Consider the following 26,864-nt stretch of genomic DNA (forward strand, 5'->3'; position numbering starts at 1 on the left):
GTTTCTTAATGCTCATGTCTGGTATACAGTGATTCTGGGTCACTGAAATGTGCAATGTGAAGGATCAAATTTCACAACAAGGCAATATGTGCACATGAAACCGGTGTTTCTGGTTGCCTTGAAATTTTAGTGGTGGGTGTGCGATTTTATATTTTGTTATGTTGCTGAAAGGACAGTGAAGAAGCAAGATTTTGTTTTAAAGAAAAGTAAAGACAATAAAGGCGGGAAAATGTGTCTTCAGATGGCGAATTTTTAGGTCACGATCGGAATGTATTGGCTTAGCATATGAAAACTGGTCACCTTTATCAAGCTGTATATATTAGACATCAAATATATCATATAGCAATGCATTTATCACTGATGTGTTTCAATGGACGAAATAATTAACGTACAATATACACCCAGCATTGGATTGGAAACGAAAAACAAAATTCAGAAGAGTTGAAAAATATTGAAAAGGTAAAAAAAGAAAAACAACTTGTAGCAAATTTCAGAACCCACCCGCATTTGGCATTTGGCTGATTCTCATTCTAATTTAAAATCACGTTAATTAAGTAACCGCACTAAAACTAGATCAAATTCCAACCAATTCAGTTTTTATTGTAGACCTTACTCGGGGCTAAATGTTCGGACAACAATACTGAAGGTTCGGCTTTATGCCTGTCCTCATCAAATCTCATTTAAAAGACCGCTCACTTGCAGGAACACGGCTAACTTTATTGAATCTCAGCGGGTCTCATTCGACTGATTACATGACGGCTGAATTCAGTATTAAATGATGCTCGTGTAAGTTTAGTAAATCGCTGTACGACTGAAAAGAAAACATGGGTTCGTCGTGTATAATTATTTTGAAATTAAGAACGTTTAATTTTCTACTTTGAAATCTGTCTTGGAGGTACAGCGGTAGGGGGGAATGACTATAAAGACTGGTTGTGGGTCGAACATGTATATTGGTGGATTAACTTCTCAAAACATGAAATACATCAGTGCTAGGTGACCTCTGAAGGGAAAAAACACTGGCGTAAAAAGTTAAGATTTTATTTCCAAATTTCCTGAGATGTCGAATCTGATTTATACATGAATCTATCACAAGGAAAACATGATGAATACAATTTGACGTCATGGCACATCCCGCCATCTAAAAAAACTACTTTTTTTAGAATTTCCGTACATTTAAACATCGAATCACTTAGTCTTTAGCTGATTTTTCGATTGATACTTAACAATCAAATTCCCCGTCCTACCAATCACTGAGCTGACCTCTGTCCAAGAGCACTGACCACCGGCTATTACTTCTGATCCCTCTTTGATGTCCCAGTGACGCAATTTTCATTTATAAACAGCTGTCGAGTTTGGTGTCTGAAAATAGAAAGAGCCTGGTATAAAACCACTGACAGGTTTATGGGATTTTTGACCCTGATGTGAAGGCCTTGCTATAGATAGGTTGCTGTAGCATGTTTGTGAGGCTCGTTACTGGCATGCATTGCTACAGGCCACACTCATAGACCGGCGAAAAGTGGTGCATGGATTATTGTCCTTTTTACTAAACTCACTCGTGCATGGAATGAAAACTGCAGAGCATTTCCCACGTATCACCTCCATTATATGTTTTTTTTTCTCTATTTTTGTAATTAGAAATATGTTTATTATATATCAACCAGTTTCTTCAAAAAACTAGTGCGGAGTATAGCTTGATATGAATTGATAATGCACTTCTTGTCAGTTAAAATTTGTAATTTACACTGCTAGAATCACCAAATTTGCCACCACTATTTCTACCTGAATGTCTCAGAAAAACTGCAGTTCTGATTAAAGTTATTTAAAACTTAAGTTTTAAACTGAACAAGAATAATGCATGGTATTGGCACCCAATTGAGCGTGTCATCCCGCGGCATTTTTGCTTAAAATAAAATTCTTTCAAAAAGAATAAATAAATAAATAAATAAATAAATAAATAAATAAATAAATAAATAGCAGATTATAAGCATGAGACGACTGTCGGTGAGTCACAAATGAAGGGCATTCCACTTTAAATTTTTAGCTTTTTAATTTTTTATTCAAAATTTTAATATTGACATGCTAGTCCGTGTAAGAGTTTGGAAGAAGTATTATCCAGTCACATGTTTTACCTCTCTGTCAATAAAGACTGAATTCTAATTTGAAGAAATCGTAGTAACCCTCATATTGTTTGTCCATAAGATTTAACAATGAGTTTAACAATTTCATGTATCAGTTGAAGCGTTTATCAAGTTATTTTTACATCTTGTAGACCACAAAAAAATCACAAAACACCAACGGGAAATGAAAATTAACAAATTGTAATATATCAATTCTTCAGAAAAAAAAACTTTCATTTTGTCCTCATAGACTGCAGAAAAAAACCGCGCCAGACCACTAGAAAACTGGAGAGGTCGGATATCCATACACTTCGAGTCTACATCCGAATTTTATGAGCGGCCTCTCAAGTCTAAAGCGGGAGTTTCATATTACAGAGTGGAAATCAAGTGTGTACATATTACTCGACAAATGGGCATTTCCTCACTTACGGCTCTTTTCTTCCTCCGTCTGAGCACAGAAAACAGTAAACAAAATTAAAATATAAAGACTCGTGGAACGCTTACACTAACAAAAGAAGCTTTTTCATGATGAGGTGAGTTTTTTAACCGCGATTTGGAGATGTTAATTTAGATTAAAATAAAATAAAAATCAAAGCCGAGAGTTACTCTTCAGAAAAATCCGTTACTTGTGGATATTGGATAATTTGGCACTGAATTATTCGGAAAGAGCGTTAGAAATTTTGAAGAAAATAGAAATAATTAGTTCCATACATTTAAATGGTGAAATGGTGCGTAATTTTCCAAATGCTTTTGTTATTATTGCTTGTTAATCAACTAAACGTGTTGTTTTATAACAAAATGCACACCCATTTCAAAATTAACTCTACATACTTTTCAAATGACTGTGCACAGTATTAAACATTGATCATAATTAGAGTTAAATAAAGTATTTTCTCCTTAAAATCAGAAAGCTTAGCTCTCGACCTCTTCTCTTCAATTATGTACGAAGTAGCACTTATTAATATAATCATCTCCGTATTGGGCTCGTGGGGATTGGAGAGAAAATACCGCGGAAATTAACTCGAAAGCGATGTGTTCACAGCGTGTCCCTAGCATACGAAGGGGAATAATACAAGTTGTAATGCAACGTACATAAGGGGGTTACACTCTTGCCACAGGGTGTGTTCGCTCAATTTGGTACTACTCATTCGGTAGTGCAACATGCGGCATGCTATTGCCATTGATTTTTTGGGGTCGTGCCGTTGTTTCCCATGGCATTATTAAGCCACATAAAACACTACAGTTTGATAATCTCATCAATAAATAACCCGTATTTTTCGGTGAAGTGCGTCAGTTTTCGGTGTTGAAAGGTGTCGATTCACTTGATTAAAAAATAATCGCTTACCCTCACGTAAAAGACTGAATAGTATGTGTATCACCAAGGCATGCAGAGTTGCAAATTGTAGCGGTAATTGCTATAGCATTTTTGTCATTGAGGTTTCTTAGTTGTAATTAAACGTATTTCATTTGTTTCCGTAGTAATGCACACTGATGAAATACCTGCTGTCTAAAAAGCCATGATTTCCTAATATTTTAAAATGTTCTCTGACGTGTGTGGTTCAGCAACTACCAGGCCCCTACTACCGTCAGCGCTGTTTTATTTAGTAAAACGCGCGTAATTTTTAAACAAGCGCGAATATTTTCTTTATTGTTCAGTAATCATAACGAATCTGATTTATTTCAAATCTGATAATGGAGCTAGCTTAACCCCCCCCCCCCCCGAAAAAAAAAAATAAAAATAAAAATAATAATAATAATAATAATAATAATAATAATTTAGCCACAATGGCGTATAATATCTTCGGGGAGGGGGGTTAACATGACCTTTAAAATTGTATCTTCAGGGCCATATTTCACATAATATAAGCACACAGGCGTACGGGTCACGCTCTAATTGGTGTGCATTTAAATGACAGTTAACACGAAACGAAACAGTATACAGACAGTAAATAGGTACATGTACATATATATATATATACACTTGGTTCATGAAAACTAATTTCGCCATTTTTACCTCATTGACTAATTCTTTAAAATATGTTCCGCCGTGAACTTGAATTATTCAAACCACTCTCATCAATCTGAAGCACTTAAATGACAAATATTTTGGTGTTAGAATCATGAACAAGATGCATGCATGCTTAAGTGTCATTTTACAACATACGATGAAGTCTCGCACGAAAGACCATAGTATTTCCTCGCATTCAATAAGTCAAGAATGCTAGAAATCAGTCAAAATTGCCCCATTGTGTCCCTTTGCTAATACCTCTGAGTTGCAGAAAGGCAAAGGGGGACCCAGCAATGAATAAGCGGGGAATATCTGGTCTCAAATTTCAAGCCAGTATATCACTCAGGGGCGTGACAAGACTGCGTTAAAGTGATACCGACACGGTCACATCAAACGCAGAGTGTTACGTATTATTTCGAAGTAAATTGAAGGATATGGGGGCTCAGATGAGGCGCCCTCAGATAGCATACACTAGTCCGTACGTCCCGTAACGTGTAATTTTGAAAGAAAAGGATCTGAAATCGGAGCATATCTTAAAAAGATGACCTGACACGCAGGATACTTAATTGATGCGGGCGACGGGTCTTTTTTTCTTTGTTTTCCCCGAGTATCCCAAGTATCCCTTGTAATTAGTCGTTTTACGTTAAAGGCAAGTGAGGAGTTTTTAAGCTCAGACTTTAACAAAATGGGATTTTAAATTTAGTGATAATAGCAAGACTTGATGATTCAAAAGTGTTTATCCAATTGGCAACAGAGAGACGTACTGTACCGAACCACCGCGCGATCAGACTCAGCTCGTTAGCCCGCTGAATCTCCTAAGAAACCCCCCGGAGAATCGTTAATTTTCTGATCGTTTCACACACTCACAAATCTGAAACTGACACGTTACAAGACTCATGATACTTTCCAAGTCTCCCGAGGTCGCTGGAGATGTGAGATATTGCACTTATCGCTTGAAGATTATGGACATTTCGACGTTCTTGTTCGTTTCACAGGAGATTTCGAACGTCCTAACGTAGAGGCTTCTGTTGTATTCTTTTCTTACCTACCTCACGGGGCGCGCTGATGCCTTGGCGTGCGGTTAACTGGAAAATGGACCTTTGCTCGGAGAAAGATAGAAAACACGATGATACATCAGTAGCTGTAGATCCATATGATGTTCTGCGTTGTGTTAACAGTCGGTCGCCTCTCTACAAGATATGCCGTGTCTTAAGTCCATAGAAATAGGATCTACCTCGGAACACAGCCAATATTTGTGTGTACTACCGGTGACTTTAAAAGTTGGTTAAATTCATAACTCAGCGTCTGTTTAACGCAACGCAGCTAGACCTACTGCTCTCCCTGACGGGTTTGAGTCTTGATTTATGTGTGTTTAGAACATAATTGATGTCAAAGTTGCGCCGCAGTTTACTCTAATCCAGCATGATTTTTATTTTCAGACGCTTGTAAATAAACAAGAAGGAGCAGCCAAGCACGACCGCTGATTGGTGGAGCTGATCCACGTGACCCCTCCCGTCTGCTCTCAAGACCTGAAGCATGTCCCGCAGTGGCTCATGTCAGAGTGAAATAAATTTTACAAGTCGAGAGATGCAGAAAGTCTATTACGACCCCTCTGTCCAGCCCTACCCGGGATACTTTCACCATAACGGCTATGCGTACGATAACCAACATTTTAACGGTGGGAGTCCGACCATGGCCGTGGAGCACTATCGAACAAATTGTCTTCTTCAGCCCATCAATTCTTCAAATAGTCAAACTAACTCGGACTATTACTCTAATGCTTGCATGCAAGACGACGGCGGCGGAGGCGGTGGAGGAGGTGGAAGCGGGGGTAGTGGGGGGCACACCCCTGTCTGTTCGGTCCCCGAGTCGCCCCCCGGGGAGGCCGGCCAGCCACCGGGAGGAGGGCCTCCTAAACCTGCCGAAATCTACCCGTGGATGAGAGAATCCCGCCAAAATTCAAAGCGACAGATGTCCCAGATATCAGGTATGTAGTGTTTGTTGTTGGGGTACTGGTAAAAATGATCGATGACTTGTTGCTGAGCTAGCCAGCCTTAACGTTTGCCCTGTAAATCCAGTAATGATATACACGGGGCTGCCTGTTTGACCCGCTCTCATTAATCCTCAGCTGACGGAAGTAGGGGTTGTCTGTGTGGAGTTGGCTTTTCTGCAACTCTTTCAGTCTAGGAGCCTTTCTCGGAGGCTCTTGGTTTCCCTGAATGTGCAGAATCATGCCTAGGTTCACTGGTTCCTTTCAATAAGAGATACTGTAAATCTATAAGGCTATTTGGAAGGATTTTACGTGCGTCTTTTCCGGGTTTGTGCTACACTCTTCGGCTCCCATCTTTTTAAAGAGGTAAGCCTGACGATTATTTCTCAGAGAATGCTTACGGTGCGCATTGTCGTGTACAGCCATTGGCAAACTTTGACAGTTTACATGACTGATTATACATCACAGTGTTCGTATTGTATATTATGTGGGTGTCTAGGTACAGCTCTTTGCACAAGTGGCTGTGTGTAGGTGACAAAGCAATATAGTTGGACATGCCGTGGTATTCAACAGTTAACTCGTGTAGGTCTATGCTCTCAACAAGTGATACAAAATTCCTAGTACTTCATTTAGATCAGTCCTTTCAATTCATCAGTTAAATGCAAAATAATAACTATATTCTTCTACAGTAGCATCATGGTTCCACGTCCCCCAAAGCATCGAATTATATGTATTGTAATACAATTATTTAACTCCTTGGTTTTTTATTCTGATGATGGAAAACAGTCCAGACATAGCTGTATTTGTACGTTAAAAAGAGATATATTTCTGCTTATTTCTACTCACTGTTTTGTGGATAGTGATTGAAGATGAAGACACCATTAACCCTGATGTTACTGTACATGTATGCAGTCTAAACCTTATAAAAAGTTAAACCTTATAAAAAGTTGCATAATTATAAATATAGACGATTGAGTATCATCTGGGAAATGTTTTCGTCCTGAACCAGCATTTTAAATTTGGGCCTTCTAGAGTTGTTTTAATTGTATATAATTTTTCAACATTTTTTATTTCCTTATATTAAAATATGGATGGTATTTAATTAAATTTCTTTAAAAATTCCATGTTGATTCCTACGTGAAATTTGATTTGGTTTGATTTGATTTTGTAACAATAAGATCCATTTTAGAATGATATTAAACTTGAAGACAGCCTACTGAAATGCTCTCAAGATAACAAGGTCTGCAAAAATATTACGTGAATCTTAAAATTACATGGATCACATTATATGAAACACGTTTAATTTGTCAAAAGTGAATACATTTCGTTATTTAAATTAGAATGCACAGTTAAACAGCTCCTATTTTACGCAATTCTCGTGCACTGTATATTTAATGAGAGAGAAAATAGACGTAAAATGGAAGTGACAGTCTGGGACCCGTAGCCAGGGTTATAATATTCAGGCCACTCCACGCTCTCGCTGTAGTGCAAGCCCTAATTTGTCTTGGAATGTAGAACAAGCAAAACTGACGATACACAGATGCCTCGAAAGTTCAAGCAAAATATTCTGCAGTGTATGGAGGGCTCGGGGATTTCTATATTGTTTCTGTGCCAGCCATTGCGAAACTGGTCCGCAAGGCTGGTGGAAAGATAGCACGGTGATTTGTGAATATATATTTCTTCTCGATTCCTGGGATTTGATTGTGTAAATTATTATTTCGTAGAAAAGGAATTATGGATAGTGTTGACCAGGTTTATGTCAATCCCGCTGTGTTATTATTCCTCGTGGGTGATTTTATTTCTGCGGTGCTTGGTGAATTCTACCCATTTTGAACAGAGTTTCGGTGTATAGTTTTACTTTCATATCAAAGCATGTTTTTCGTCATTATGAAAAATAATAATAATTTATTATTTACATTTGTTAAATACGGTGCTCGTGTGACGTGAGTTGTATAATTATTTAATTTTTCATTTTCCATTCGCGTTGGATGATGACTATTGTGCGTTTTTCCAGATCAAAGATGACACATTCATTATTTTTGTTATCCTCCTTTACTTCCGTGTTTATTTTTAACAAAACTCACAACTCCGCATTGTGCACATTTTTCTGTTCCTTTTGACATAACTCGTAAGAGCTTACGTAACGTATCTGAGACATTGAGAAATGCATTAAAATGCAAACAAAAGAAAAAAAGGCATGTATCTTTCTCATCATTCACATATTTTAATAATCGTAAGTGCTATCGCCGCTTCAATAAATAAATAAATAGCGTGAAATATTTGTGTGTCGGCTTAATTTTCGAGTTTCATGATAATTGTAGGACTCTCAGGTCGCCTAGGAAGTAGAAAATAAGTCTGGTCTATTTTATTGTGAGTGTGCAACTGAGTGAAGCAAATGCGACTGTGACGTGCAGAGAGGAGGACAATATTGATACCAGCCTGCACACAATGGCCGACATTGTTGGGATGTTGTGACGACGTGCTTAAGACGACTACGGTCAGATGTCACTGTCCATGTCACCCTCTCTCTCTCTCTCTCTCTCTCTCTCTCTCTCACTCTCTCTCTCTCTCTTCCTGAAGCGTGAAAGACCGTATTTTCTACAGATCTGGATCGTTTAAAATACACAGTACATGTGAACTGACATACGAAAACAGCAGACACTACCCTGAGACTGTAGTGAATTATGTAATAGCAAAACCTTTCTCCAGATGTAAGAACTGATATTTAGATTCACAATCTGAAAAAAAGAATAAATAAAATAAAATAATGATTATAATAATAGAAATTAAAAATATATATAGCTAGATAGAAGGCCTGGTACAGTGCATTATTTTGGGAATTCAGAATTGGATATAATTACCACTGTGGGACAATTAATCTCAGGCTGCCATGGATATAGAAGAGAATAAAAATAGAAATGAAATGAAATGAAATAAAATAAAGCTTCAAATTAAAAGTGTCCAGAAAATTAGCGGTGACAGTGTATGCAAATGTCAATTTTGATGTAAGTCCAGGATTTAAAAAATGCCGTTTTCAGTCATTTATATTTCTCCCTGAACTGATGCATTATCATTATATCATATTGTTTAAATGCAATGAAATAATATGTTTTGGATTTAAGTTTATTTACCCAATGCGTGAAATACTGCAACATTTGAGAAATGCCTAGTAGCCGACAGGTTTACAAACATCTCGAATTTCTTGGAAAAATTGCTAAAAAAAAAAAGAAAAGAAAAGAAATCAGTAAAATTTAATTGTCGAAGAACCAGTCACCGTTGAAAAATTTGTGATAAAGTCTATGCGATGAAGGATGATTTATTCGTTATTAATAAGACCCCAGAAGACTGTTAATTAATGTATTTCTCTGTAATTATATGGCTGATTAATCATTCCGCGTTAAACAAATATTTAATCTTGATTAAGTGAAGTATAGCGTAGGTATCGCAGGAAAACATCGCAGTCAGTGATATCATGTTGTTATTATGTTTATTGTCGTAGTTTTTTTTTAAATATTGAAAATGCATACATGTACTACTGGATCAATATTACTATAGTGTAGCGGATTATAATTGGCTTTAAGTAGCTGTATAAACAAACAAAAATAAATAAACAAAAATTAATATATAGATGGAAAAATAAGTAATCCAAACATAAATAAATAAGCTACATACATTGTACCAAATTAAAGTGATAAAAATTAAAAAGAAGTCAGCTTTTAAAATGGTTCAAGATAGATCATATTTTTCCAGAAAGGTGGGACGTATTTTATTATTTAAGAACGACGAACTTCCTTCCTACGCTATTGATTTTGTGCGTGTCAGTTCAGAAGTCAACGCTAATTGCCATGCTGGATGTTTATATTTATATGCCTGTGCCGAAAATATATACATGTAAGAATATATTTATACACAGAATAATACATATGAGACAGATACTATCGATTGGGTAATAAATAATATCTCCTATATCATATATTGATTTTCAGTCGATTTCATAATATTACTGAAATGTGATACTGGTGTTAAGAATAATAATAATACCAGTACCCAATTCAGTTCACATGTGAAGGAGTTTTAATAATAATAATAATTATAATAATAATAATAATAATAATAATAAGGCACTATGAAATAAATGAAATAGATCAATACATGAAAACTTTCAAAAATAGTTGAACTAAAGAGAAGCAGTTGATCGATCTGAAATACATGCGGTTGTTGTTAAAACACTATATAATATGGTATGCAAAATAAAGGGCGGGGGTTGATATAAAACAGTCGTTAAAACAGGACCAGCACCTACGAGACACTTCATGTCAACATACCTGAATAATTTGCTCACTTTTTTCCCCTGGTTTAGAAAAGTTTTAAATTGCTGCCAGTAGCTAACTGCAAATGTTAATGAAATGTGAGTGACAATTGGTTCACGGTTTTATTGACTACACAATTCAAGGTCATCGTCGTTTCCATTGGGATAAATGCGTGTGCTAGCTATTTGCAGTTGTCCTATGGGTATATACCTGTACTTGTATTTTTCACAGTTTTAAGAACGGTAAATTGACTAAGAAAGTAGGGGAGACAAGAGGAAAAAAGTGCTTACTTTTTAGGCAAAATTAAGGTTTTAACTAGGTTTAAACGTATTACGTCTTATGTCTTAAAACTAGGTTGAAGCATAATAGCATCTGTATTATATTCCTTATTTGCTTTACCAAAACGTTTGTTTGCATTCCAGTTAGGGTACGCATGCACTGAAAATGTGCCCCTGACATTTCGTCTTTTTAAATATGTCTGTGTTGGTCTCCCTGCTATGGTTGAAACGGGCTGCGTGATTTGGGTCACGCGAGGTCATAAGGTCACCTATAAAAAGACAGGTCATGCTGCTATGGGCATGAGTGAAGAGAGTTATTTGGAAACGCTGTTTAAGGTTTTAATATCTACACTTGCACTATGTCAGTAGTTATCAGTCTGACGAGTAATTTTTATAGGTTGGCTAGAACTATTGCAACAATTTTTCTACTGGGCTTGCTCAAGAGAGCATATGCTATAACCTCATACAAGAAATTGAGATATGGGTTCATTTAACTTGAACATCGCTTAATATGTGTGGGGTGTTTTGTTTTCATAGTTTACTTATCAATGAAATTGACTATTGTAACTGTAGACTGAACATAAATAAGTTTATTTATTTAACATTTATTTCATGTGAGCTTATCTTTCTTTTAATAAACTGTGAAATTTGAATTGTTGCTGGTGAAAATTATTTATTTGTGCCCAGTTAACAAAGAACTGGTGCTTGTTAAATATGTAGATGCATTCAATTTATGGGAAGATTATATTAATATATATTAAACTGCTTTTTGCAAAATTTGATTCACAATAGTCATATCAAATTCACCTAGCGGTGTGTAGTATATTTGTACACTGAAGCAAAGGGAGACTGAAGTTAGAATTTTTTCGACTCCTGTATCTTAAAACTATTATTTTGATAATATATCTTGAGGTCTTTAATTAATCTATTTATTTATTTATTTTTATTTATTTATTATTTAACAGACAGGTAATTATCGTCAAAATCGTGGATTTTCTGATATCTATAAAATATGCCTGAATTAAATGCGATAGGTTGGTTTGTGCATTGTATACATCGAGCTAGATGTTTTGATATAATATAGTCATTTCATGCAACCTGTGTTTAAACTTAACGGAGAAGAATGTGACTTTAAACTGTTTTAAAGCGTCTGTAACATATGTTGACTTTCAGTCCATTAAAGGTCACCCGCCTGATTTGTATTCAATATAGTGTTTTATCGAAAGCGAGAGAATTGACGAATGTGAGTGGGAAATTTGATGAGAAAAAATGTGGATTTATATAAAATTTTTATTTAGCTCATGAAAGAACAAAATTCGGACATTATAAAGTTCATTTGTTGAAATCACAAATAACACTGCCAGTGATATTTATACAGATTTTATACCTACATGTACCTCATTGAACCTAAAGCCGTCATTTCAGACCGGGAGTAATTTTGAAACAAATCAAATGATTAATTATCTTAGAGGATGTAACTAAGGAGTCAACTTTCGACTTAAAATAATTACTCAATAGATTGGTGTTTAGCACCATGGTGCGGCGTATGTATTTCAGAACGTTCATGGATTATGTTCCGTGCTTAAGAAGTATCTATGTGGCAAAAAAAATAGAATGTGTATTTCCTCTTTTTATTTCCACCAGTTACAAATTCCTCGTAGTGACTAATCAAATACAAACAGTACATACGGATTAAAGGTGACAATTCTTACGTAAAATAAAACAAAAACAAGTAAAAAGACAAGAAAAACGTGGTACTCAAAAGAAAAATATTCAAACTGCCTTCATTCATTTTCTCAAAAGCTAAAGACAGATGACTGGCATTCGTTTCATCGAGTTAGTTTGAAAGCTGTAAACGGCTGATCTTTTCGGATAATCGATGTTTACAAGTTAAGCATATCTCGATGTTAAAAAGGAAGGGTGAAAAAACGTTATTTTCAGGATGGCCTGCGTTTTATTACTTCAAGCAGGAAAAAAATGAAAAAAAAAAAATCAAATCGACCTAGCCTTACTGACGTATCAGCTCTACTTTCAAGTAGTGGTACTGTATTTACACATTAACATCTTAAAAGTGATAGCTTCTGGTTTCTTGTACTTGGGTTTATCACTTAAAAGTTTTAGGTGAAAAAAAAACCAAAAAAATCCAGTCTTTACATGTGCCATTTGATCCTCAAGGGTTACCAAAGTGTTTTTATTTTCCTTTTTTAGTACTGATCTTTTTCATGACCCTGAGAGAAGAGGCGAAAAGAAATGCATATAGGGTTACAGCTTAAACATTTGGTCCCATTTGCTCATATTTTAAGGCATTTTGGAAAAAAAAAACGCTGCGTTGTAACTTGTCATGGTAGCCTACATCATGTTGCAAACTGCTAATGAAATATGACGTGTTCTTTCCATGCGAACGATCTGGGACTCTTATGACATATAAACAGACGTCGAAATTGTTAATATCAATTTTGTATATATATATAACTGTCTGTTTTATAAGTCACCCAGCTTTCTTGTGGCAGACACCCGTGTCATATTTTGAGCCCGGTAAATGCAGTGTTTATAACAAGAAAGAGCTCCCCCCCCCCCCCCCCCCCCCATAAACCATCGTCTGCTCCATGCGATCATTATAATCTAGAGAGAGTTTAACTCCAGAGGTACAAATTAACCGGCGTTGTTTTCCCAGCAAGACTTTTACTTTCTTGTCGATTTTGATTAGAATCGGGCAGTGAACCGTATATTGTTATTACCTTCAGCAAAGCTCGTACATGTACATGCGTTAGTCCGTGCGGTTATTGTTCTTCTTGGTTAAGATTGCAAAGATCCGAGTGGTATTTCTGGAAAACGAAATAGTAAACGTATTTATAAAAAAATCTGCTAAAGTAAGGATGATTGTTTTATTAAGATTAATAAGATGTGGATAGATACATGGCGTGTTGTGCGGTACGATATGCTAGTAGAATGGAATAGAAATAACTGAATTTGTCCTATATGCTCTTTGATCCATATTATTGATGAATTGCATCAGCAACTGTGTAGGTTTATGTAATAAAATTTAACAAACTTTTCCATAATAATGTGAATAACCTATTTTTTATCCTTTGTTGTTTTATTTTTAGAAAACTCAAGTGACAGTTTTGGTAAGTAGCAGTCTTGTGGTGGGTAGTAGTTCCTTTAGTAGCTATCGTCAATGAGGTCCTCTCTTTTAACTCTGCATCTTATCATTCACTGTGAAGGGCTGGTAACACGAAAACGGAGCTTATTTAACACTTTACTAACAAGAGTGCGGTTGATGGAAAAATAATTTAAGCTTGTATACTGCTTTTGAGAGAGAGAGAGAGAGAGAGAGAGAGAGTAGGAATGGAACGTTCTATATTAAACCAAATATGCTGCTGCCATAACCTTTGCAAATATCATTTTATCACCACGGTTTCTATAAGTGACATCAGGCAAATTAAATAGTAACACCGTTATTTACATTTGGCGATGGCAACGCTTTTAAAATGTCTGACACCAGCACCTTACGGTAAGACCTGCACGACATCGCGTCTACAGACCAAGAAGGGGTAAAATACTAAGTTCATGGGGTCAAATCTATAATAACAAACTGAAAAGAGCAAGCGCTGTCAATCAAATTTTGGAAAAGAACCAGAGTCACTTGCACACTTGAAGCGCATCCAAAGCAAAACACCATTCAAATTGTGCACACGAATTCGCCGCTTGAGATCCAAGAAAAAGAACAAGGCAATAAAATGGATGCATCGGTTGACCGCAAATAGACCTTGTGTGAATTTTGTTTAAAAAAATCGTTTTTACTATGTCTTTATTACTGAGTCTTGCAAAAACCAGCGACCTGATCGAATTATTATGGTTCTAATTACGCATGCAGAAGGTTGTGAATGAGTAATGCAGCAAAACGTATCCTAAAAAATATTAGAGATAAAAATCTTTTGCTGTGAGTACTTTACATTCTTTAAATTTGGTAGCTAGGAATATGTATTAGAGGAGTGGTACAGTTTTTACAGCTCACCCGCATTCATGCTACTAAAAATAATAATAATAATAAAACGTTGCCAACGAGCTTAACCGTATATTGAGTGAGATTGTTTCAATGAGTTACGATTCCAAGCCGTAGTCCCATGAAAACACACTATAACGTGAGCATGTCTGGGATAATTTTATTTAGATACCAGTATAATTATGTATAATACAACGGTCAACTTTTTGGCATGGCAATTAAAAAATCTCAATTTTAATTCACAAAATATGATGTCAGATTGTCCACTGATGTCCCTCCCCCCGCTTTGTAAATGTGCGCAATTTATGAAAATCCAAGGCAGGCTTTCTCACCAAGTTTTAATTAGTCTAAATATAGTAGGCCTCCCTTTCTCTAGCGCGTGTCTTGTAAGTGTTCGCAGATTTAAATGACAAAAAAAATTGTAGTTGTTATGGCTGCATCAAATAATGTTTGGCTAGTTATATGTGTGTAAGTGAAGAAGTATAGCGAGAAAAATGGAGTCCAACCATGGTGGGGATATAGATAAGGGTTTGAGCACCTTGGTAAGCCACTTGTTTCTAAGGCCATACCCATTGCATTAGATTATTCTTGATATTTTTGATTAATATTAATATTGATATTTTGACAGAAGTAAATAAATGGATACATGGGAGATTATTTAAGTGAATGAATGAATGTATGGACAGAGGAAAGAAATAAATACACAATAAATACAAAATTGCATAAAAGCTGAATTAGGTGGACAAATAAATTAATGACAGAGAAAACGAATAAGTAAATGAATTAACAAATCATTAACTTTTGAAAATACTCCCATCTCACAAACATCGCTTTGGAAACATTTATTTCGAAAACTAGATTTAATCTTGCTGTATAAATATTAATCTCAGTTTATTGTTATCCTCCGCTTTGCTTCTGTATGGGGTTATTAGTCTATAAGGTTATGGCCGGATTTGAACTATACGTGATAGATGAGTAGGAAGAGACAGAAAGGAAAATCTGTTAGAGATTGTGGTGAGACATCCGCACCACGGATGCAAGATAAGACTGTAGGTACACAATAAGGTTTACGTGGTGGAAAGAAAAACGGCGAATTAGCGGAGCTGCGTTCTCATTCAGAAAAAAAACTTCCCAACGGTGAATGTACAATTTCATAAATTTAAAGAAAAAAATAATAGATATAAGATTTTTACTTTGAGAAAAAAAAGGTAAAAAAAACGTGCGTCTTAGATTTTCGTTGAAAATCAAAATACGGCGCAAGTTTATTACCACAAAATATTTATTTTATATAAAAAATGCATAATTCTTTGCACGCATTATTTGCAATTTATCTTTATTTTGAAAGCGCTGCTAGGCTTACTTATTCTATTTCAGCTTCAGAGTGCATTCACCGTGACAAAATACCATTATTACAACATTTGATATAATAATGAAGCTTACTCCTTTATCCACCGTGTTCCCCTTACATGATTTTAATACATGCGTTTGACATCTGTTTGAAAAGAAAAATACAAATAATAAAATATATCGCCCAGACTGAATATCCAATCATTTCCATGCAAAGGGAAGCCCGGCGTCCTTTCCTCCTTCAACATTGTGTGCACCTGATCAATTTAACGCCAAAAATACGTTCGGCCCCAGACGCTCCAATCACCGATCTCATTGGCATTTTGTCTCGTCTCCAAATCCTCGTGTTCCGTTAAATAGATCTCACGTTAATTAAAACACAAATGCCCCCTGGAATTTTGCCTTTGTGCCAAGTGCCGTAAATCTCCCTGGTTGGCGAGATGTCAAAACACGATGTTAACATTTTAGATTCATGTTTTACAAACGATTGACACCCATTACGGCGGTTTCAGATAGTTCCACGTACATGAGTTTATGTGTATGTCCTCAAGTGCCGACCATTGACCGTTCTATTATTTTTTGCACTCAGTGTCCAGTTTAAAAGGGCATTGCCCGCTGTGTTGTTATAAACGGATTGATTTAATTACCATTTATTTTTATTTTTCTGATATAAAACGAAACATTTCTAGCCTCTACGCGACATTTTGCAATGAGTCCGTTGACACTGAAAGTAATATTGAATTTAAGTTTTCTAATAATTATGATGTTTGTGTGTCATCATATATGCATATTTTTAGACTTATAGTTGATATTTTTTTTGCCATTATTGAGAACACAACCAGTTTCGTTTTTTTTTTCTCAAAATACCACACCACCGTCTTGTCCAAATGTCCTTCTTTTTTTGAAAACGGCATACTTATCGTCGCCACGGCTGACATGGATGCACAAACAAAAGAGCGCAAAAACAATTCATCCATGCATTGTTTTTTTTTTGTCCAACTCCGCCTTGACATTACAGAATCCAATTGTTGGTAAAGATCGCGACGTACAATTGCTTCTTTTAACCGCATAAATCATTGCACCCCATTAAAACGACAACGTGCGCCAACGAACAATTTATAAGAATGTTAAAGTATGCGATATAAGGCATTCTCATGTAAGAGACTCGTTAAATTAATCTTGACTATGATTTATTAGTTTGAAAAGACACTACTGTATCTAACGGCGATGGTTATAGTTACATGTACATGTTTTAGTAGAATAATCTTTTCTTTGGGAAAACGTATTACTGTTGTTCATGTAAAAATATTGTTTTCGATTGATGTCAATTCGCATAGTTTGAAGAAAGCAAAAAATGGAAATAGGACAAAATCAATGGTTTATTTATTCATAATAATTTACTCTTGCTTATAAGTGTGTGTTTTGCATAAGCGACGCCGCTCTTGCGTGAGTCTTTTAAGTATTTGATATCTTATCTGATGCTTTTGATTTATTTTTATTGCAACCTTTTTTTTCACAATAAATTACGCGTAAAAAAGAAGAATGGTTAGATGTACTATAAGGCAGGCATAGATTTGTTTCACAGTAGGAATATGAATTCAAATACATTTATAAACATATGGATAATCATGTGATAAATTAATTGTAATGCCAAAATCTGTAGTGAATTTTTTTCTGGGATTGCTGATTAATCAGGTCGATGTTAACACTATTGGTTTCTTGTAGACATGTATGTCTATCGTTGGACAACAAGAATTTCATTAGTAAAATCGATGAATGTCAACGGGTGTCTGGTGCTGAATCCCAAACTTGGAACGTAAAAGTACAACCGGGACCTGTTTCAGGAAAATGCCTTATGTCCGCTTTGGGGTACGTGTAACATCTTGTCCTTTAACATTTAAAGGGATCTGTTTATCGAAAATGCCGAAGTCCGCTTAAGGGTACGCGTAACATCTTGGCCCTTTGATATTTAAAGGGGTACATGTACTATCCGTGTTTGAAAAAATCTTTGTCATATTTTCTATGTCTACCAGTACATATGTCTTGCAAAGTTAATTATATTTTCGAATCGAGCACTTATAAAACGATACCCTCCCCTCCCCCCTCTATAAAAGTACCGGAGGTCGATTATTTCTCCAGCAAGGTACAGGATGTCATGGCGGTCTTGGTGTTTGACTAGCCATCTAGAACTAAATTAAAGCTTAATAATTTATTAGAATTGGTATAAAACAAATGCTAGTGCAGGGATGTGTCGAGCAGTGATTCTTGAATAATTTATTTTCCAAGTAAATTTTTATTTAGCGGAAAAATTCCGGATGGGCCACGTTTAACAGACTAAGTTGAGTTTTGAAATAAATAAATAATAAGTAAAAATTAAAATATAAAAGCTTAAGGCCTCTCATTTCGTTTTCCGTTTTAAGCTCACTGCGCTTGTCTTGGCTAAGGGTTGCAGCTTCTACGAGTGACAGAACCTTTGAAGTATGTCAAATACGTTTATTGTGGACAAACCACTCTTGAACTTCTAGTCTTATACTTTGCGTAGCCGGCTAATGGATTTTAGCGGTCTAAGTCAACCTAATAACTTTTAAGTTTTAAGTAATAAAGTACTTCTGAAACAACGCCCAACACATTAATATTTAAAATGACAAGAAGTTTATTTCTGCTTATAATTGGGAGGCATCTGTTGACAGTACATACATAAAACATATCAATAATACTCATTATACAGTGTTGAGTTAATGATGCCTAACAGTAAATATATAACCACAAAATTTATGTGGCAATACAAATACATACATAAATTGTATGCACGGGAAAGATGTCATCTTTATGCTACGTTTAGTACAATCAAATTTGTATGTTTTACCGGTATATTAGAGCTATAATTAATACATGGAACAGTTTCCATCAACTCTCTAGTAAGTAAGTGAGAACTGATGTTCATCTGAAAAATGCGTGTGCGCGGCTCTGATGTTAATTAGAATGAGCATTAACTTTTGCTCTTCCTTTTCAAATCAGTATTTGCGAAAAGTCTCGGTAAAAGGAACATGCGTTGCATTCGAGTCAAAATACCACAAAACGGCTAGTAGTCTTTGCGTCTCTTCCCCAAAATGAGTAGCATTTACACGTATAAATATATTTTTGTTTGCTTTGTTATCTTAAAATCTTTTTGTTATCACCCATCTGATTGTGTGGAAAACTGAGCGCCCGTTCATAAACTACATGTAAGAGGACTGCGTTCTGTGTGTGTGTGTGTGTGTGTGTGTGTGTGTGTGTGTGTGAGGGGGGAGGGGGGGGGTAGAATACACCACCTTCATAGAAAAGAGTAGGGCCTACTCCTTCTTTTACATCACATCAGGATCAAAGACAAATGAAAAATACGCTCTACTCATACCGCTTCATTATAAAGACAGAAGTGAATTACCTGTAACTCTCTTTTATCCAATGTGCCTTTGATGAGACACGACTGGCGTGAAAATAGCCGTCATTAAGTAACGTATTATGCAAGATAACAATGGTTCGGGGCCCTTTGATGTGGGACACCTGTACTTCACTGTATATGACTCTGCTGTTATCCGAGTTTATGTGTTTACACATATTTAGATCGGTCTAGGGACAAATAACAATACACGAAGATCGGGTTGAAATTCATTTCAGGTAGTGGTCTCAAGCCTAGGACCATGTATGTTAGCCCTACCACCTCCCTCTTGAGCAAAACGTGTTGAAACAGTTTGCCGTTAAGTGTTGAGGGTGGCATGCATAATTTGCGGTTTATATATTATAATATCCTTAGTTATGCTATTATTGACACTGCTGTTATTATTATTATTTGGAGCAGTAGTAAACTCATAAAGACCTAAACTTGTTTGGGTTTGTCCTACCTGTCTGAACGCGCCTTTACCATGACAATGGTTTCCCTGTGAACTATGAAAAATATATATGTTCAGCCGGGTTCGCTTTTGATTACTCTTACTGAGACAAAATGCAGTGGTTAGTAAATGCGGATTGGAGAATACTGATTATAGGGAGTATAGAGGCATTGCCGTACCCCTTTCTCTGTCAAGACCGAGGCAGGTCTTGGTAATAACAGCGGTGTTTGTCCTAATTAATACTGATGCTTTTGTCCTTCTTCTGTGCATTCTGTCCTAACAAACGGGCTTTGTAACTGTTTGCTGCACCTTTTTATATTGATTTCGCCTTTCTGAATATTATAACAGGAAAAAATGAAGAAAAATACAGAGATCGTCTGTAAAGAGACCTACCGTCTCGGTAATGGGGATTAAATATTCCTCAATGTATGTACTGAATAACGACATACAAAAAGAAGAAAATTAAGAACAGTACATAGCTTCAACTTGCATGAACGATTAAGAAATAACTGGATTCCAAGTGAATTTAATGAATCTGTTTAAAATCGATGCTACAGTGCATGATCTGACCCCCCCCCCCAAAAAAAATTGTTTCATAATAGTGTCATCGTTCATGCCAAAACAGAGTGAAGTAGTACATGTATGTACAGACCAATGGCGACTTTCCCAGTAATTGCGACAGGTGCGCTTTAGCACTGCTGCGAAAGGCCAATGTTCGTTTAATTTTGTTGGAAAAGTGCGAAAACATGCACGTTAATTTTATAATTCATAACTTTTGTAACACAGAATAGATGCTTGGTAAAGGGGACTCTAAAGGATAAATTTATAAAAGAAATTAATTAGTAAATAAGGAGATTCAGATTGCAGATATACACTGTAAATATAAGGTGCTTGGATGTGCATTTTCAAAAAGAAAAATATACACACACTGGACAAAAGAAGTGTCACCCCTACTGAGCCAATACTATGGGGGAGATAAATGACTGTGGAATGATATGCTCCTGGTATCATTTTATTAACATCAAATTTCACAAAAAATCACAAAATGAGAACAAAATATACATTCTACCAAAATATGTAGTTTCAAGTCCAAAATTAGTACTTAGTGGCATAGCCACGTGACCTAATAATAGGTGCCAGTGTACGAAGCAAGGGTTCATATAATTGTCTGATGCGTTCAGGGCTTATGCTGGCCCAAGCATAAAACACTGAATATAACAGAGTTTCTCTGCTGGTTAGACGGGCATTTGTAAAAAGTTTTGACATATCATTCCACACATTTTCTATTATGTTTGTATCCGGACTCTGGGCAGGCCACATCACCCTGCGAATGTCCTGTTGGTCAAACCAATCATCAACTGCTCTGGGCCTGTGACAAGGAGCATTGTCATCCTGGTGAACAGATGGATAATTCCTTTCACCAAACATGTTAGTAATAGATGGTAGCAAGCCTGACTCCAAAACATCGATATATTTCTAGTTATTCATGTTTGCATTAACCACTATCAATTCGCCCAAGCCATGGATGCTGATGCAGCCCCACACCATGATGAATATGCTGTTCCGGGTTCGAAAATTCAGTGCATGTGGTTCAAATGCTTTACCAGCAGTTTGCCAGCATAGTACCCGTCTGTCATCAGAGATCAGACCAAAGCGACACTCATCAGAAAAAATATATAGGACCAATTGTCATGAACTGTCCAGTTCCAGATCCTGTTGACCCTAGTTTACTCTACGTTGCCTGTTTTGTAACGATATAAGAGGTTTCAGTCTTGCTACCCTGCTGTACACTCACTGAGCATGTAACCGACGCCTAGCAATTTTCACAGACATATTCTTATGTGTGAAATTGTTCCACTGTTTTGTCAACTGACAAGCAGTGTCGAACTTTGACAACCTGGACATCAAAATCAGTCGTCGGTCTTCACGGCCAGTATTTTTTCTTGGACGACCCATCAGAGGCAATTTGTCTCTTGATCCAGTGTTTCTATACCGAGACCAGACCCTCTGCACGGTTCTGACTGAACAATTCAATTGTATCGATATTCTGACATTGCTTATATTCCGCCTCTTCAGGTTAATAACTTGCACCTATAACCGTTATATAATTACCTGTATCTTGCCATACTGGAGGAAGACAGGAATAACATTTGCTGTACATGTACAAGACCAACAATACAATTCCATGGTATAGCGGTTTTATACTCATTAGTCACATTATAAGTAGACCAGGCATTATAAGTACCCAAGATCTGCCTACTTTCATTACTCTGAGTTAGGGGGTGACACTTCTTTTGTCCAGTGTGTGTATATGAATTCCTTGCTGTTGTTGTAAAAATTGTGCTTATTATCAAAAAGTATTTTAAAAATCGCTTAATATGACATAATAGAATTTCCACCATTATGTATTCAATTACTCTAAACAGTTTATTGTATTTTGGTCAATTAAATTTTCTTGTTTCAGTAGCACGTATTTCTTTTAATGTACACTTCATTTTTATTTTCGAGAAGTCTATTGGAAAACTGAACATCCGGATTTATATAGAATCGAATTTATCTTATTTCGGTCGGATGCTCGATTGAAAACATATATTTTAACTAATATGTTGTTTATATAGTTATCTAATTTTTACAATAGAATGTTTATACATTACACCTAGTAATTTTTATTTTTATTTTTTATCTTCTAGAATTTACTAATGGAGAACAACCGACCAAGAGAGCCAGGACGGCGTACACGAGCGCGCAGCTAGTTGAACTAGAAAAAGAGTTTCATTTTAACCGCTACTTATGTCGGCCAAGACGGATTGAAATGGCGGCATTGCTCAACCTCACAGAACGCCAGATCAAGATATGGTTTCAAAATAGACGCATGAAATTCAAAAAGGAACAGAAGCAAAAAGTCATGCTCGAAAAACAGCTTCAACATCACGCCAAAATGGAAGGCCTCCCCGGCAGCCCGACAGAAAACAAGGAGGCGCTGTCGTCGCTTCACGCATCACACCAGGTGGCGCAACAGAACAACGCTTGCGCACTGAGCGCTGCTTCTATGAGCCAAAGTTTATCTCACTCACGGTCGCCGCTCGCGCACACTCCGCCAATGGCTGCGTCGTACCCAGTCGCGTCGCAACCCCTCTCGCACCCTTCCGTTGGTAACTGTGGTCCTTTGAACGGGGCCTCGCCTTACTCTCAGGGGACGTATCACGGTCCACCGAAACTTGCTCATTTATGACTAGAACAGGCACCCAATGCGCAAATGCCGTGGCACCAAACAGTTACTTAAAAGATGTCAGAACACAAGTACTTAAAGTTGAAAAAACAGGCATTAAAATATCGACAATATTGCGCAGGTGCGTCAAAGACAAGAAAGCGAGAAGATTGAACTCGATATGTATTCCATCGTCGTGTTAAAATATGATAATTAGGTGGTGTCCTTTGGGCAAATCCGAAACTTTTTTACAGTGGCCAAATTGGTGGTTTTTGTTCATAGACCTGACAGTATTTATATATAAAAATGACAGGGGTTCCATGGTTCAAGCACCACTTAATGAGAGGCTACTAAGTACTGTCTGTATACACCAGTGAGCAGCGCATGCGTCAGAACGCATTTCTTCTATGATAATACAGTGATGTTGTTCTCGTCAGTGTTCTATTTATTAAATTTTACCAATTAGGTGGATATTGTATACGTGTACTTTTCCTTATTGTAAATAGTAGGCTACGTGTTAGATATGATTGTACAGCATTCATTGGCGGGTTTCGATCTCTGACCTTTAACGATTTCACGAGAAGTACTTAAGCATTTTATAAAAATATTCTGTTGCAATCGTATTGATTTTGTTCATGCATTATTGTAGCAATGGCGGATCCAGTGCACAAAGGGAACGTTTCTCTCCTTTATCTTCTGAGACGGACCCTCCCCCCTCTCCCCCCCCCCCAAAAAAAATGTATATTTAACATTGCCTGCGAAACTAGACAACAGATAGCATTTTAGTTTCCTCACTTGCGTCTACATGATATAATAAGAAATCTTTCGTATATCGTTTTATAAAGTGTATTATTCTTGTATAATTTTTGTTACGATACCCAATTCCAAGCAATGCCTGGATCCACCAGTATCTTCTAAAAATTGTATTAAAAATCTAGTGTGTTTTTGCGGATAAAATGGCGTTTCTATATGCAAACATTTCAGAAAGTAAGCTAAATTCATACTCTCAGTCGATATAATGTTTGTAGTAAGTTTATGTACCAAAAGGTATCAAACCATCTTTATTTCATAATATCATCATGTGTGTCCCAGTGTCAGGCAAACAGATAATTTAACTTAGCCATTAAGGGGCTCTGTCTTCATGATTAACATAACATTGCACATGTTTAGTTGCTTAGACTTGATAAAACAACAGAGATAAAAGGAAAGATATTGTAATAGCCATGTTTTACATTTCCACTTACATGATACAATTTCAAAGGCAATGTTTTTCTTTTCTTGAACGTTGCAATTTCACAAGTTTAAACATGTTGAACATGTGTTACGACATACCAGATGGGCAAACGTCATGTTAGTCAGTCTAGCTAATGCTTTTTGCGTGTGCGTGAAATCGCCTTCTCTTACCATTAGCATGCCATCATTATTTGCCAGTTTCACATTAGTTTACATTATAAACACGCTGAAATTTTTGTTACTGTTATACTATTATACATATGAACGGATTACAAATAACTCCTCCAGGAATTTTTACGTTTAGCAACATCGACAATAAGCACTAGTTGCTTTGTTTTTATGTATTATGAAAACCGTTTTCATATCGATAATAGACTTGGAATGGATGTGAAATTAACAGGCATCACAAATGCCGGTTTCTGATAATTTTTCTTATTGAACTTAAAATTATATATAAAAGATAGCGTTACCAATCAAAAATGCGGCAGGCATGAAACTGTGACAACTTTTTCAGTTCTGTTTCTCACTCTTAAAACTTGCCACAATGCATATTTTTGATTTTCTTTACATTGTTTTTGATGCTATTATTTCTCTTGTTTTGTGTGAAATCCAAGTGCCATTAGTTCTTAAGCTGCGATGGCTTCTTCTGCAAACATTATGACATCCTCATCGTATCATACTTTTCATCATTTTAATAGACCACCCCGGTTTGCTGTAGTATCAATGTCGCCCACTACTACCCTTTAACTTCTATATTTTTCTCAAAATGCAGCAAGGCCAACTCATCAATCACATGACCAATCGCCCCGTGTGTCTTCAGAGGCACATGAAATGTTTGCGTGACATTGTGCATTATAGTAACACTGATGTTTTTTTCTTTCGTCCTTTGAGGTGGAGTGTCAGATAGTCCGTGGAGATAAAAACACACTTTCATCATAACACACCCCTATGAAACAATGCATTGCCTTTTTGACCATACACCAGCAAGTAAGTCAAGGCCTCTATACTGTGTGTATATATATAACGATAAAAGCCTATTAATGGGACGGCATTGTACACCTAATACCTCAATTGCAGATACTGGAGTTTAATAACCCTCACCACACCCTGTTTATTATAGAACTAGTAAGCACTATTCTGGTTATGTTTTGTTAAATGTCATTGTAACCATCTACAGCCTCCCTATCACTTTTTTATCATTGGTAAATGAGAATTTCAAAAATAATTGCAGCCCATCTTCCGTGCGTCATAAAAGAGGCCAAGGATCCAGAGCATAGTGTACACTGAGGTGCTTAAGTTCCTAATGTTAAGTTTCTATCTTGACAAACAGAGTTTGAACAGTGACTCTTGCTTGGTAAGTGGTCATGGATGGGTGGGTTGATGATCCGAGTCCAAAAAAGAGTAATAACAATATTCAGCGTTCTGTGCACATTGCCCCGAATCACTAAACGGTGCGTTTTTCTTTTGAGAAAGCGACTGTTTTTGAAAATTTGGGAAATTTTAGTTTTTGTTTTGTACAAGGCCCACAGGCAAGCGCTTTTACAACGGTAGGCGTGTTATGTTGCATTTTGCCAAATCATCGAATACTGATACTTAAAGTTGGTAAATAAACGAATTACCAACTTGTTTTGTATATATAATTTGTTTAATTCATTAGCTTTTAGATGAAATTATGCAGGCAAATCATCTGTATGGCTCTGTGAATACACTTTAACCCATCTCACTGTTCAGCTAGCTTTTCTTACATGTCTTTACATGTTTTTGAATAAAATATCTCTAGGTCGGGTTTGAAGTGTACATAGTCAAATACTGTAAGTGTAATATGTACCCGTCTTCATGTGTATACGTTGTCACTGCTGTTCCTTTAGTCTGGAATTTCCATTGAAAATAAATGTCGTCTAATATTATTTGGTTTTTGTATTGCTCTATGTCCATTTAAATCTAATCAGTTATGTTTAATTAAAACTAATAGGTTGAAACAAATACTCAAATGTTCTATTTATCTTTAAAAAAGTTTAGTTAATACTGCTATTCATTTACTAAACATTTTGAAACACGAAACAGAATTATTTGAAAAAGATTTTTTTTTAATAAGAAGTACATTTTGTTAAGCAAATAATGAAATGTAGAAATATTGATGAACGCCAAACTCACTAAAAGTAAACTGTGTTTGGTGTGAAAAAATGGAGAAATACAACATAATTCCCAATAGAGAGCGACACCGTCATTTGTTGCTGTACGCAGATATCCGGTTTTGATCGATAGATGGCAGTAATGTAGTTTTATTTTCTAATTTCTCCATGATGTAAACGTTTTTATAGCCTCGAACCGAGATGGACAGGACAGGCGAAACTGAATATGAATATTTTCAGTATAAATGCATTGCACATCCGTTCTAACCAAACCTAGTTAAAACTAATGAGAAGTCATAAAATGCCCAACAAAACACTAAAAGCAGCAGTCGCCTATTTCTAATATGTGCATACTATAGTACTGCT

At 36.2% G+C, this 26,864-nt stretch overlaps 1 protein-coding gene and 1 long non-coding RNA gene across 3 annotated transcripts in view; one reads left to right on the top strand and one right to left on the bottom strand.

The window, feature by feature from the left end:
• Positions 1–26,273, top strand: part of LOC106165494 (homeobox protein Hox-A3) — a 104,840-nt gene extending 78,567 nt beyond the window's left edge. The window contains exons 6-8 of one of the 2 annotated variants that reach the window (XM_087016431.1): positions 5,565–6,112; positions 13,811–13,831; positions 22,616–26,273. In XM_087016431.1, coding sequence (XP_086872557.1) covers positions 5,662–6,112; positions 13,811–13,831; positions 22,616–23,157 — 1,014 coding nt within the window. In that variant the 5' untranslated portion in view covers positions 5,565–5,661 and the 3' untranslated portion in view covers positions 23,158–26,273. Of the gene's footprint in view, positions 1–5,564; positions 6,113–13,810; positions 13,832–22,615 lie in introns of those variants that run through there. The other variant, XM_087016432.1, reaches the window with a different exon arrangement.
• On the bottom strand, positions 1,023–5,345 carry LOC106165497 (uncharacterized). The gene is made up of 2 exons (XR_001238710.2): positions 5,175–5,345; positions 1,023–1,359 (listed from the first exon to the last, which is right to left on the bottom strand). It is a non-coding gene; the product is annotated as an uncharacterized LOC106165497 (long non-coding RNA).
• Positions 26,274–26,864: the final 591 nt, after the last annotated feature.

The sequence above is a fragment of the Lingula anatina genome, chromosome 7 (genome assembly GCF_051362555.1).
Source record: "Lingula anatina isolate TDL-2025a chromosome 7, LinAna3.0, whole genome shotgun sequence".
Lineage (NCBI taxonomy): Eukaryota > Metazoa > Brachiopoda > Lingulata > Lingulida > Lingulidae > Lingula > Lingula anatina.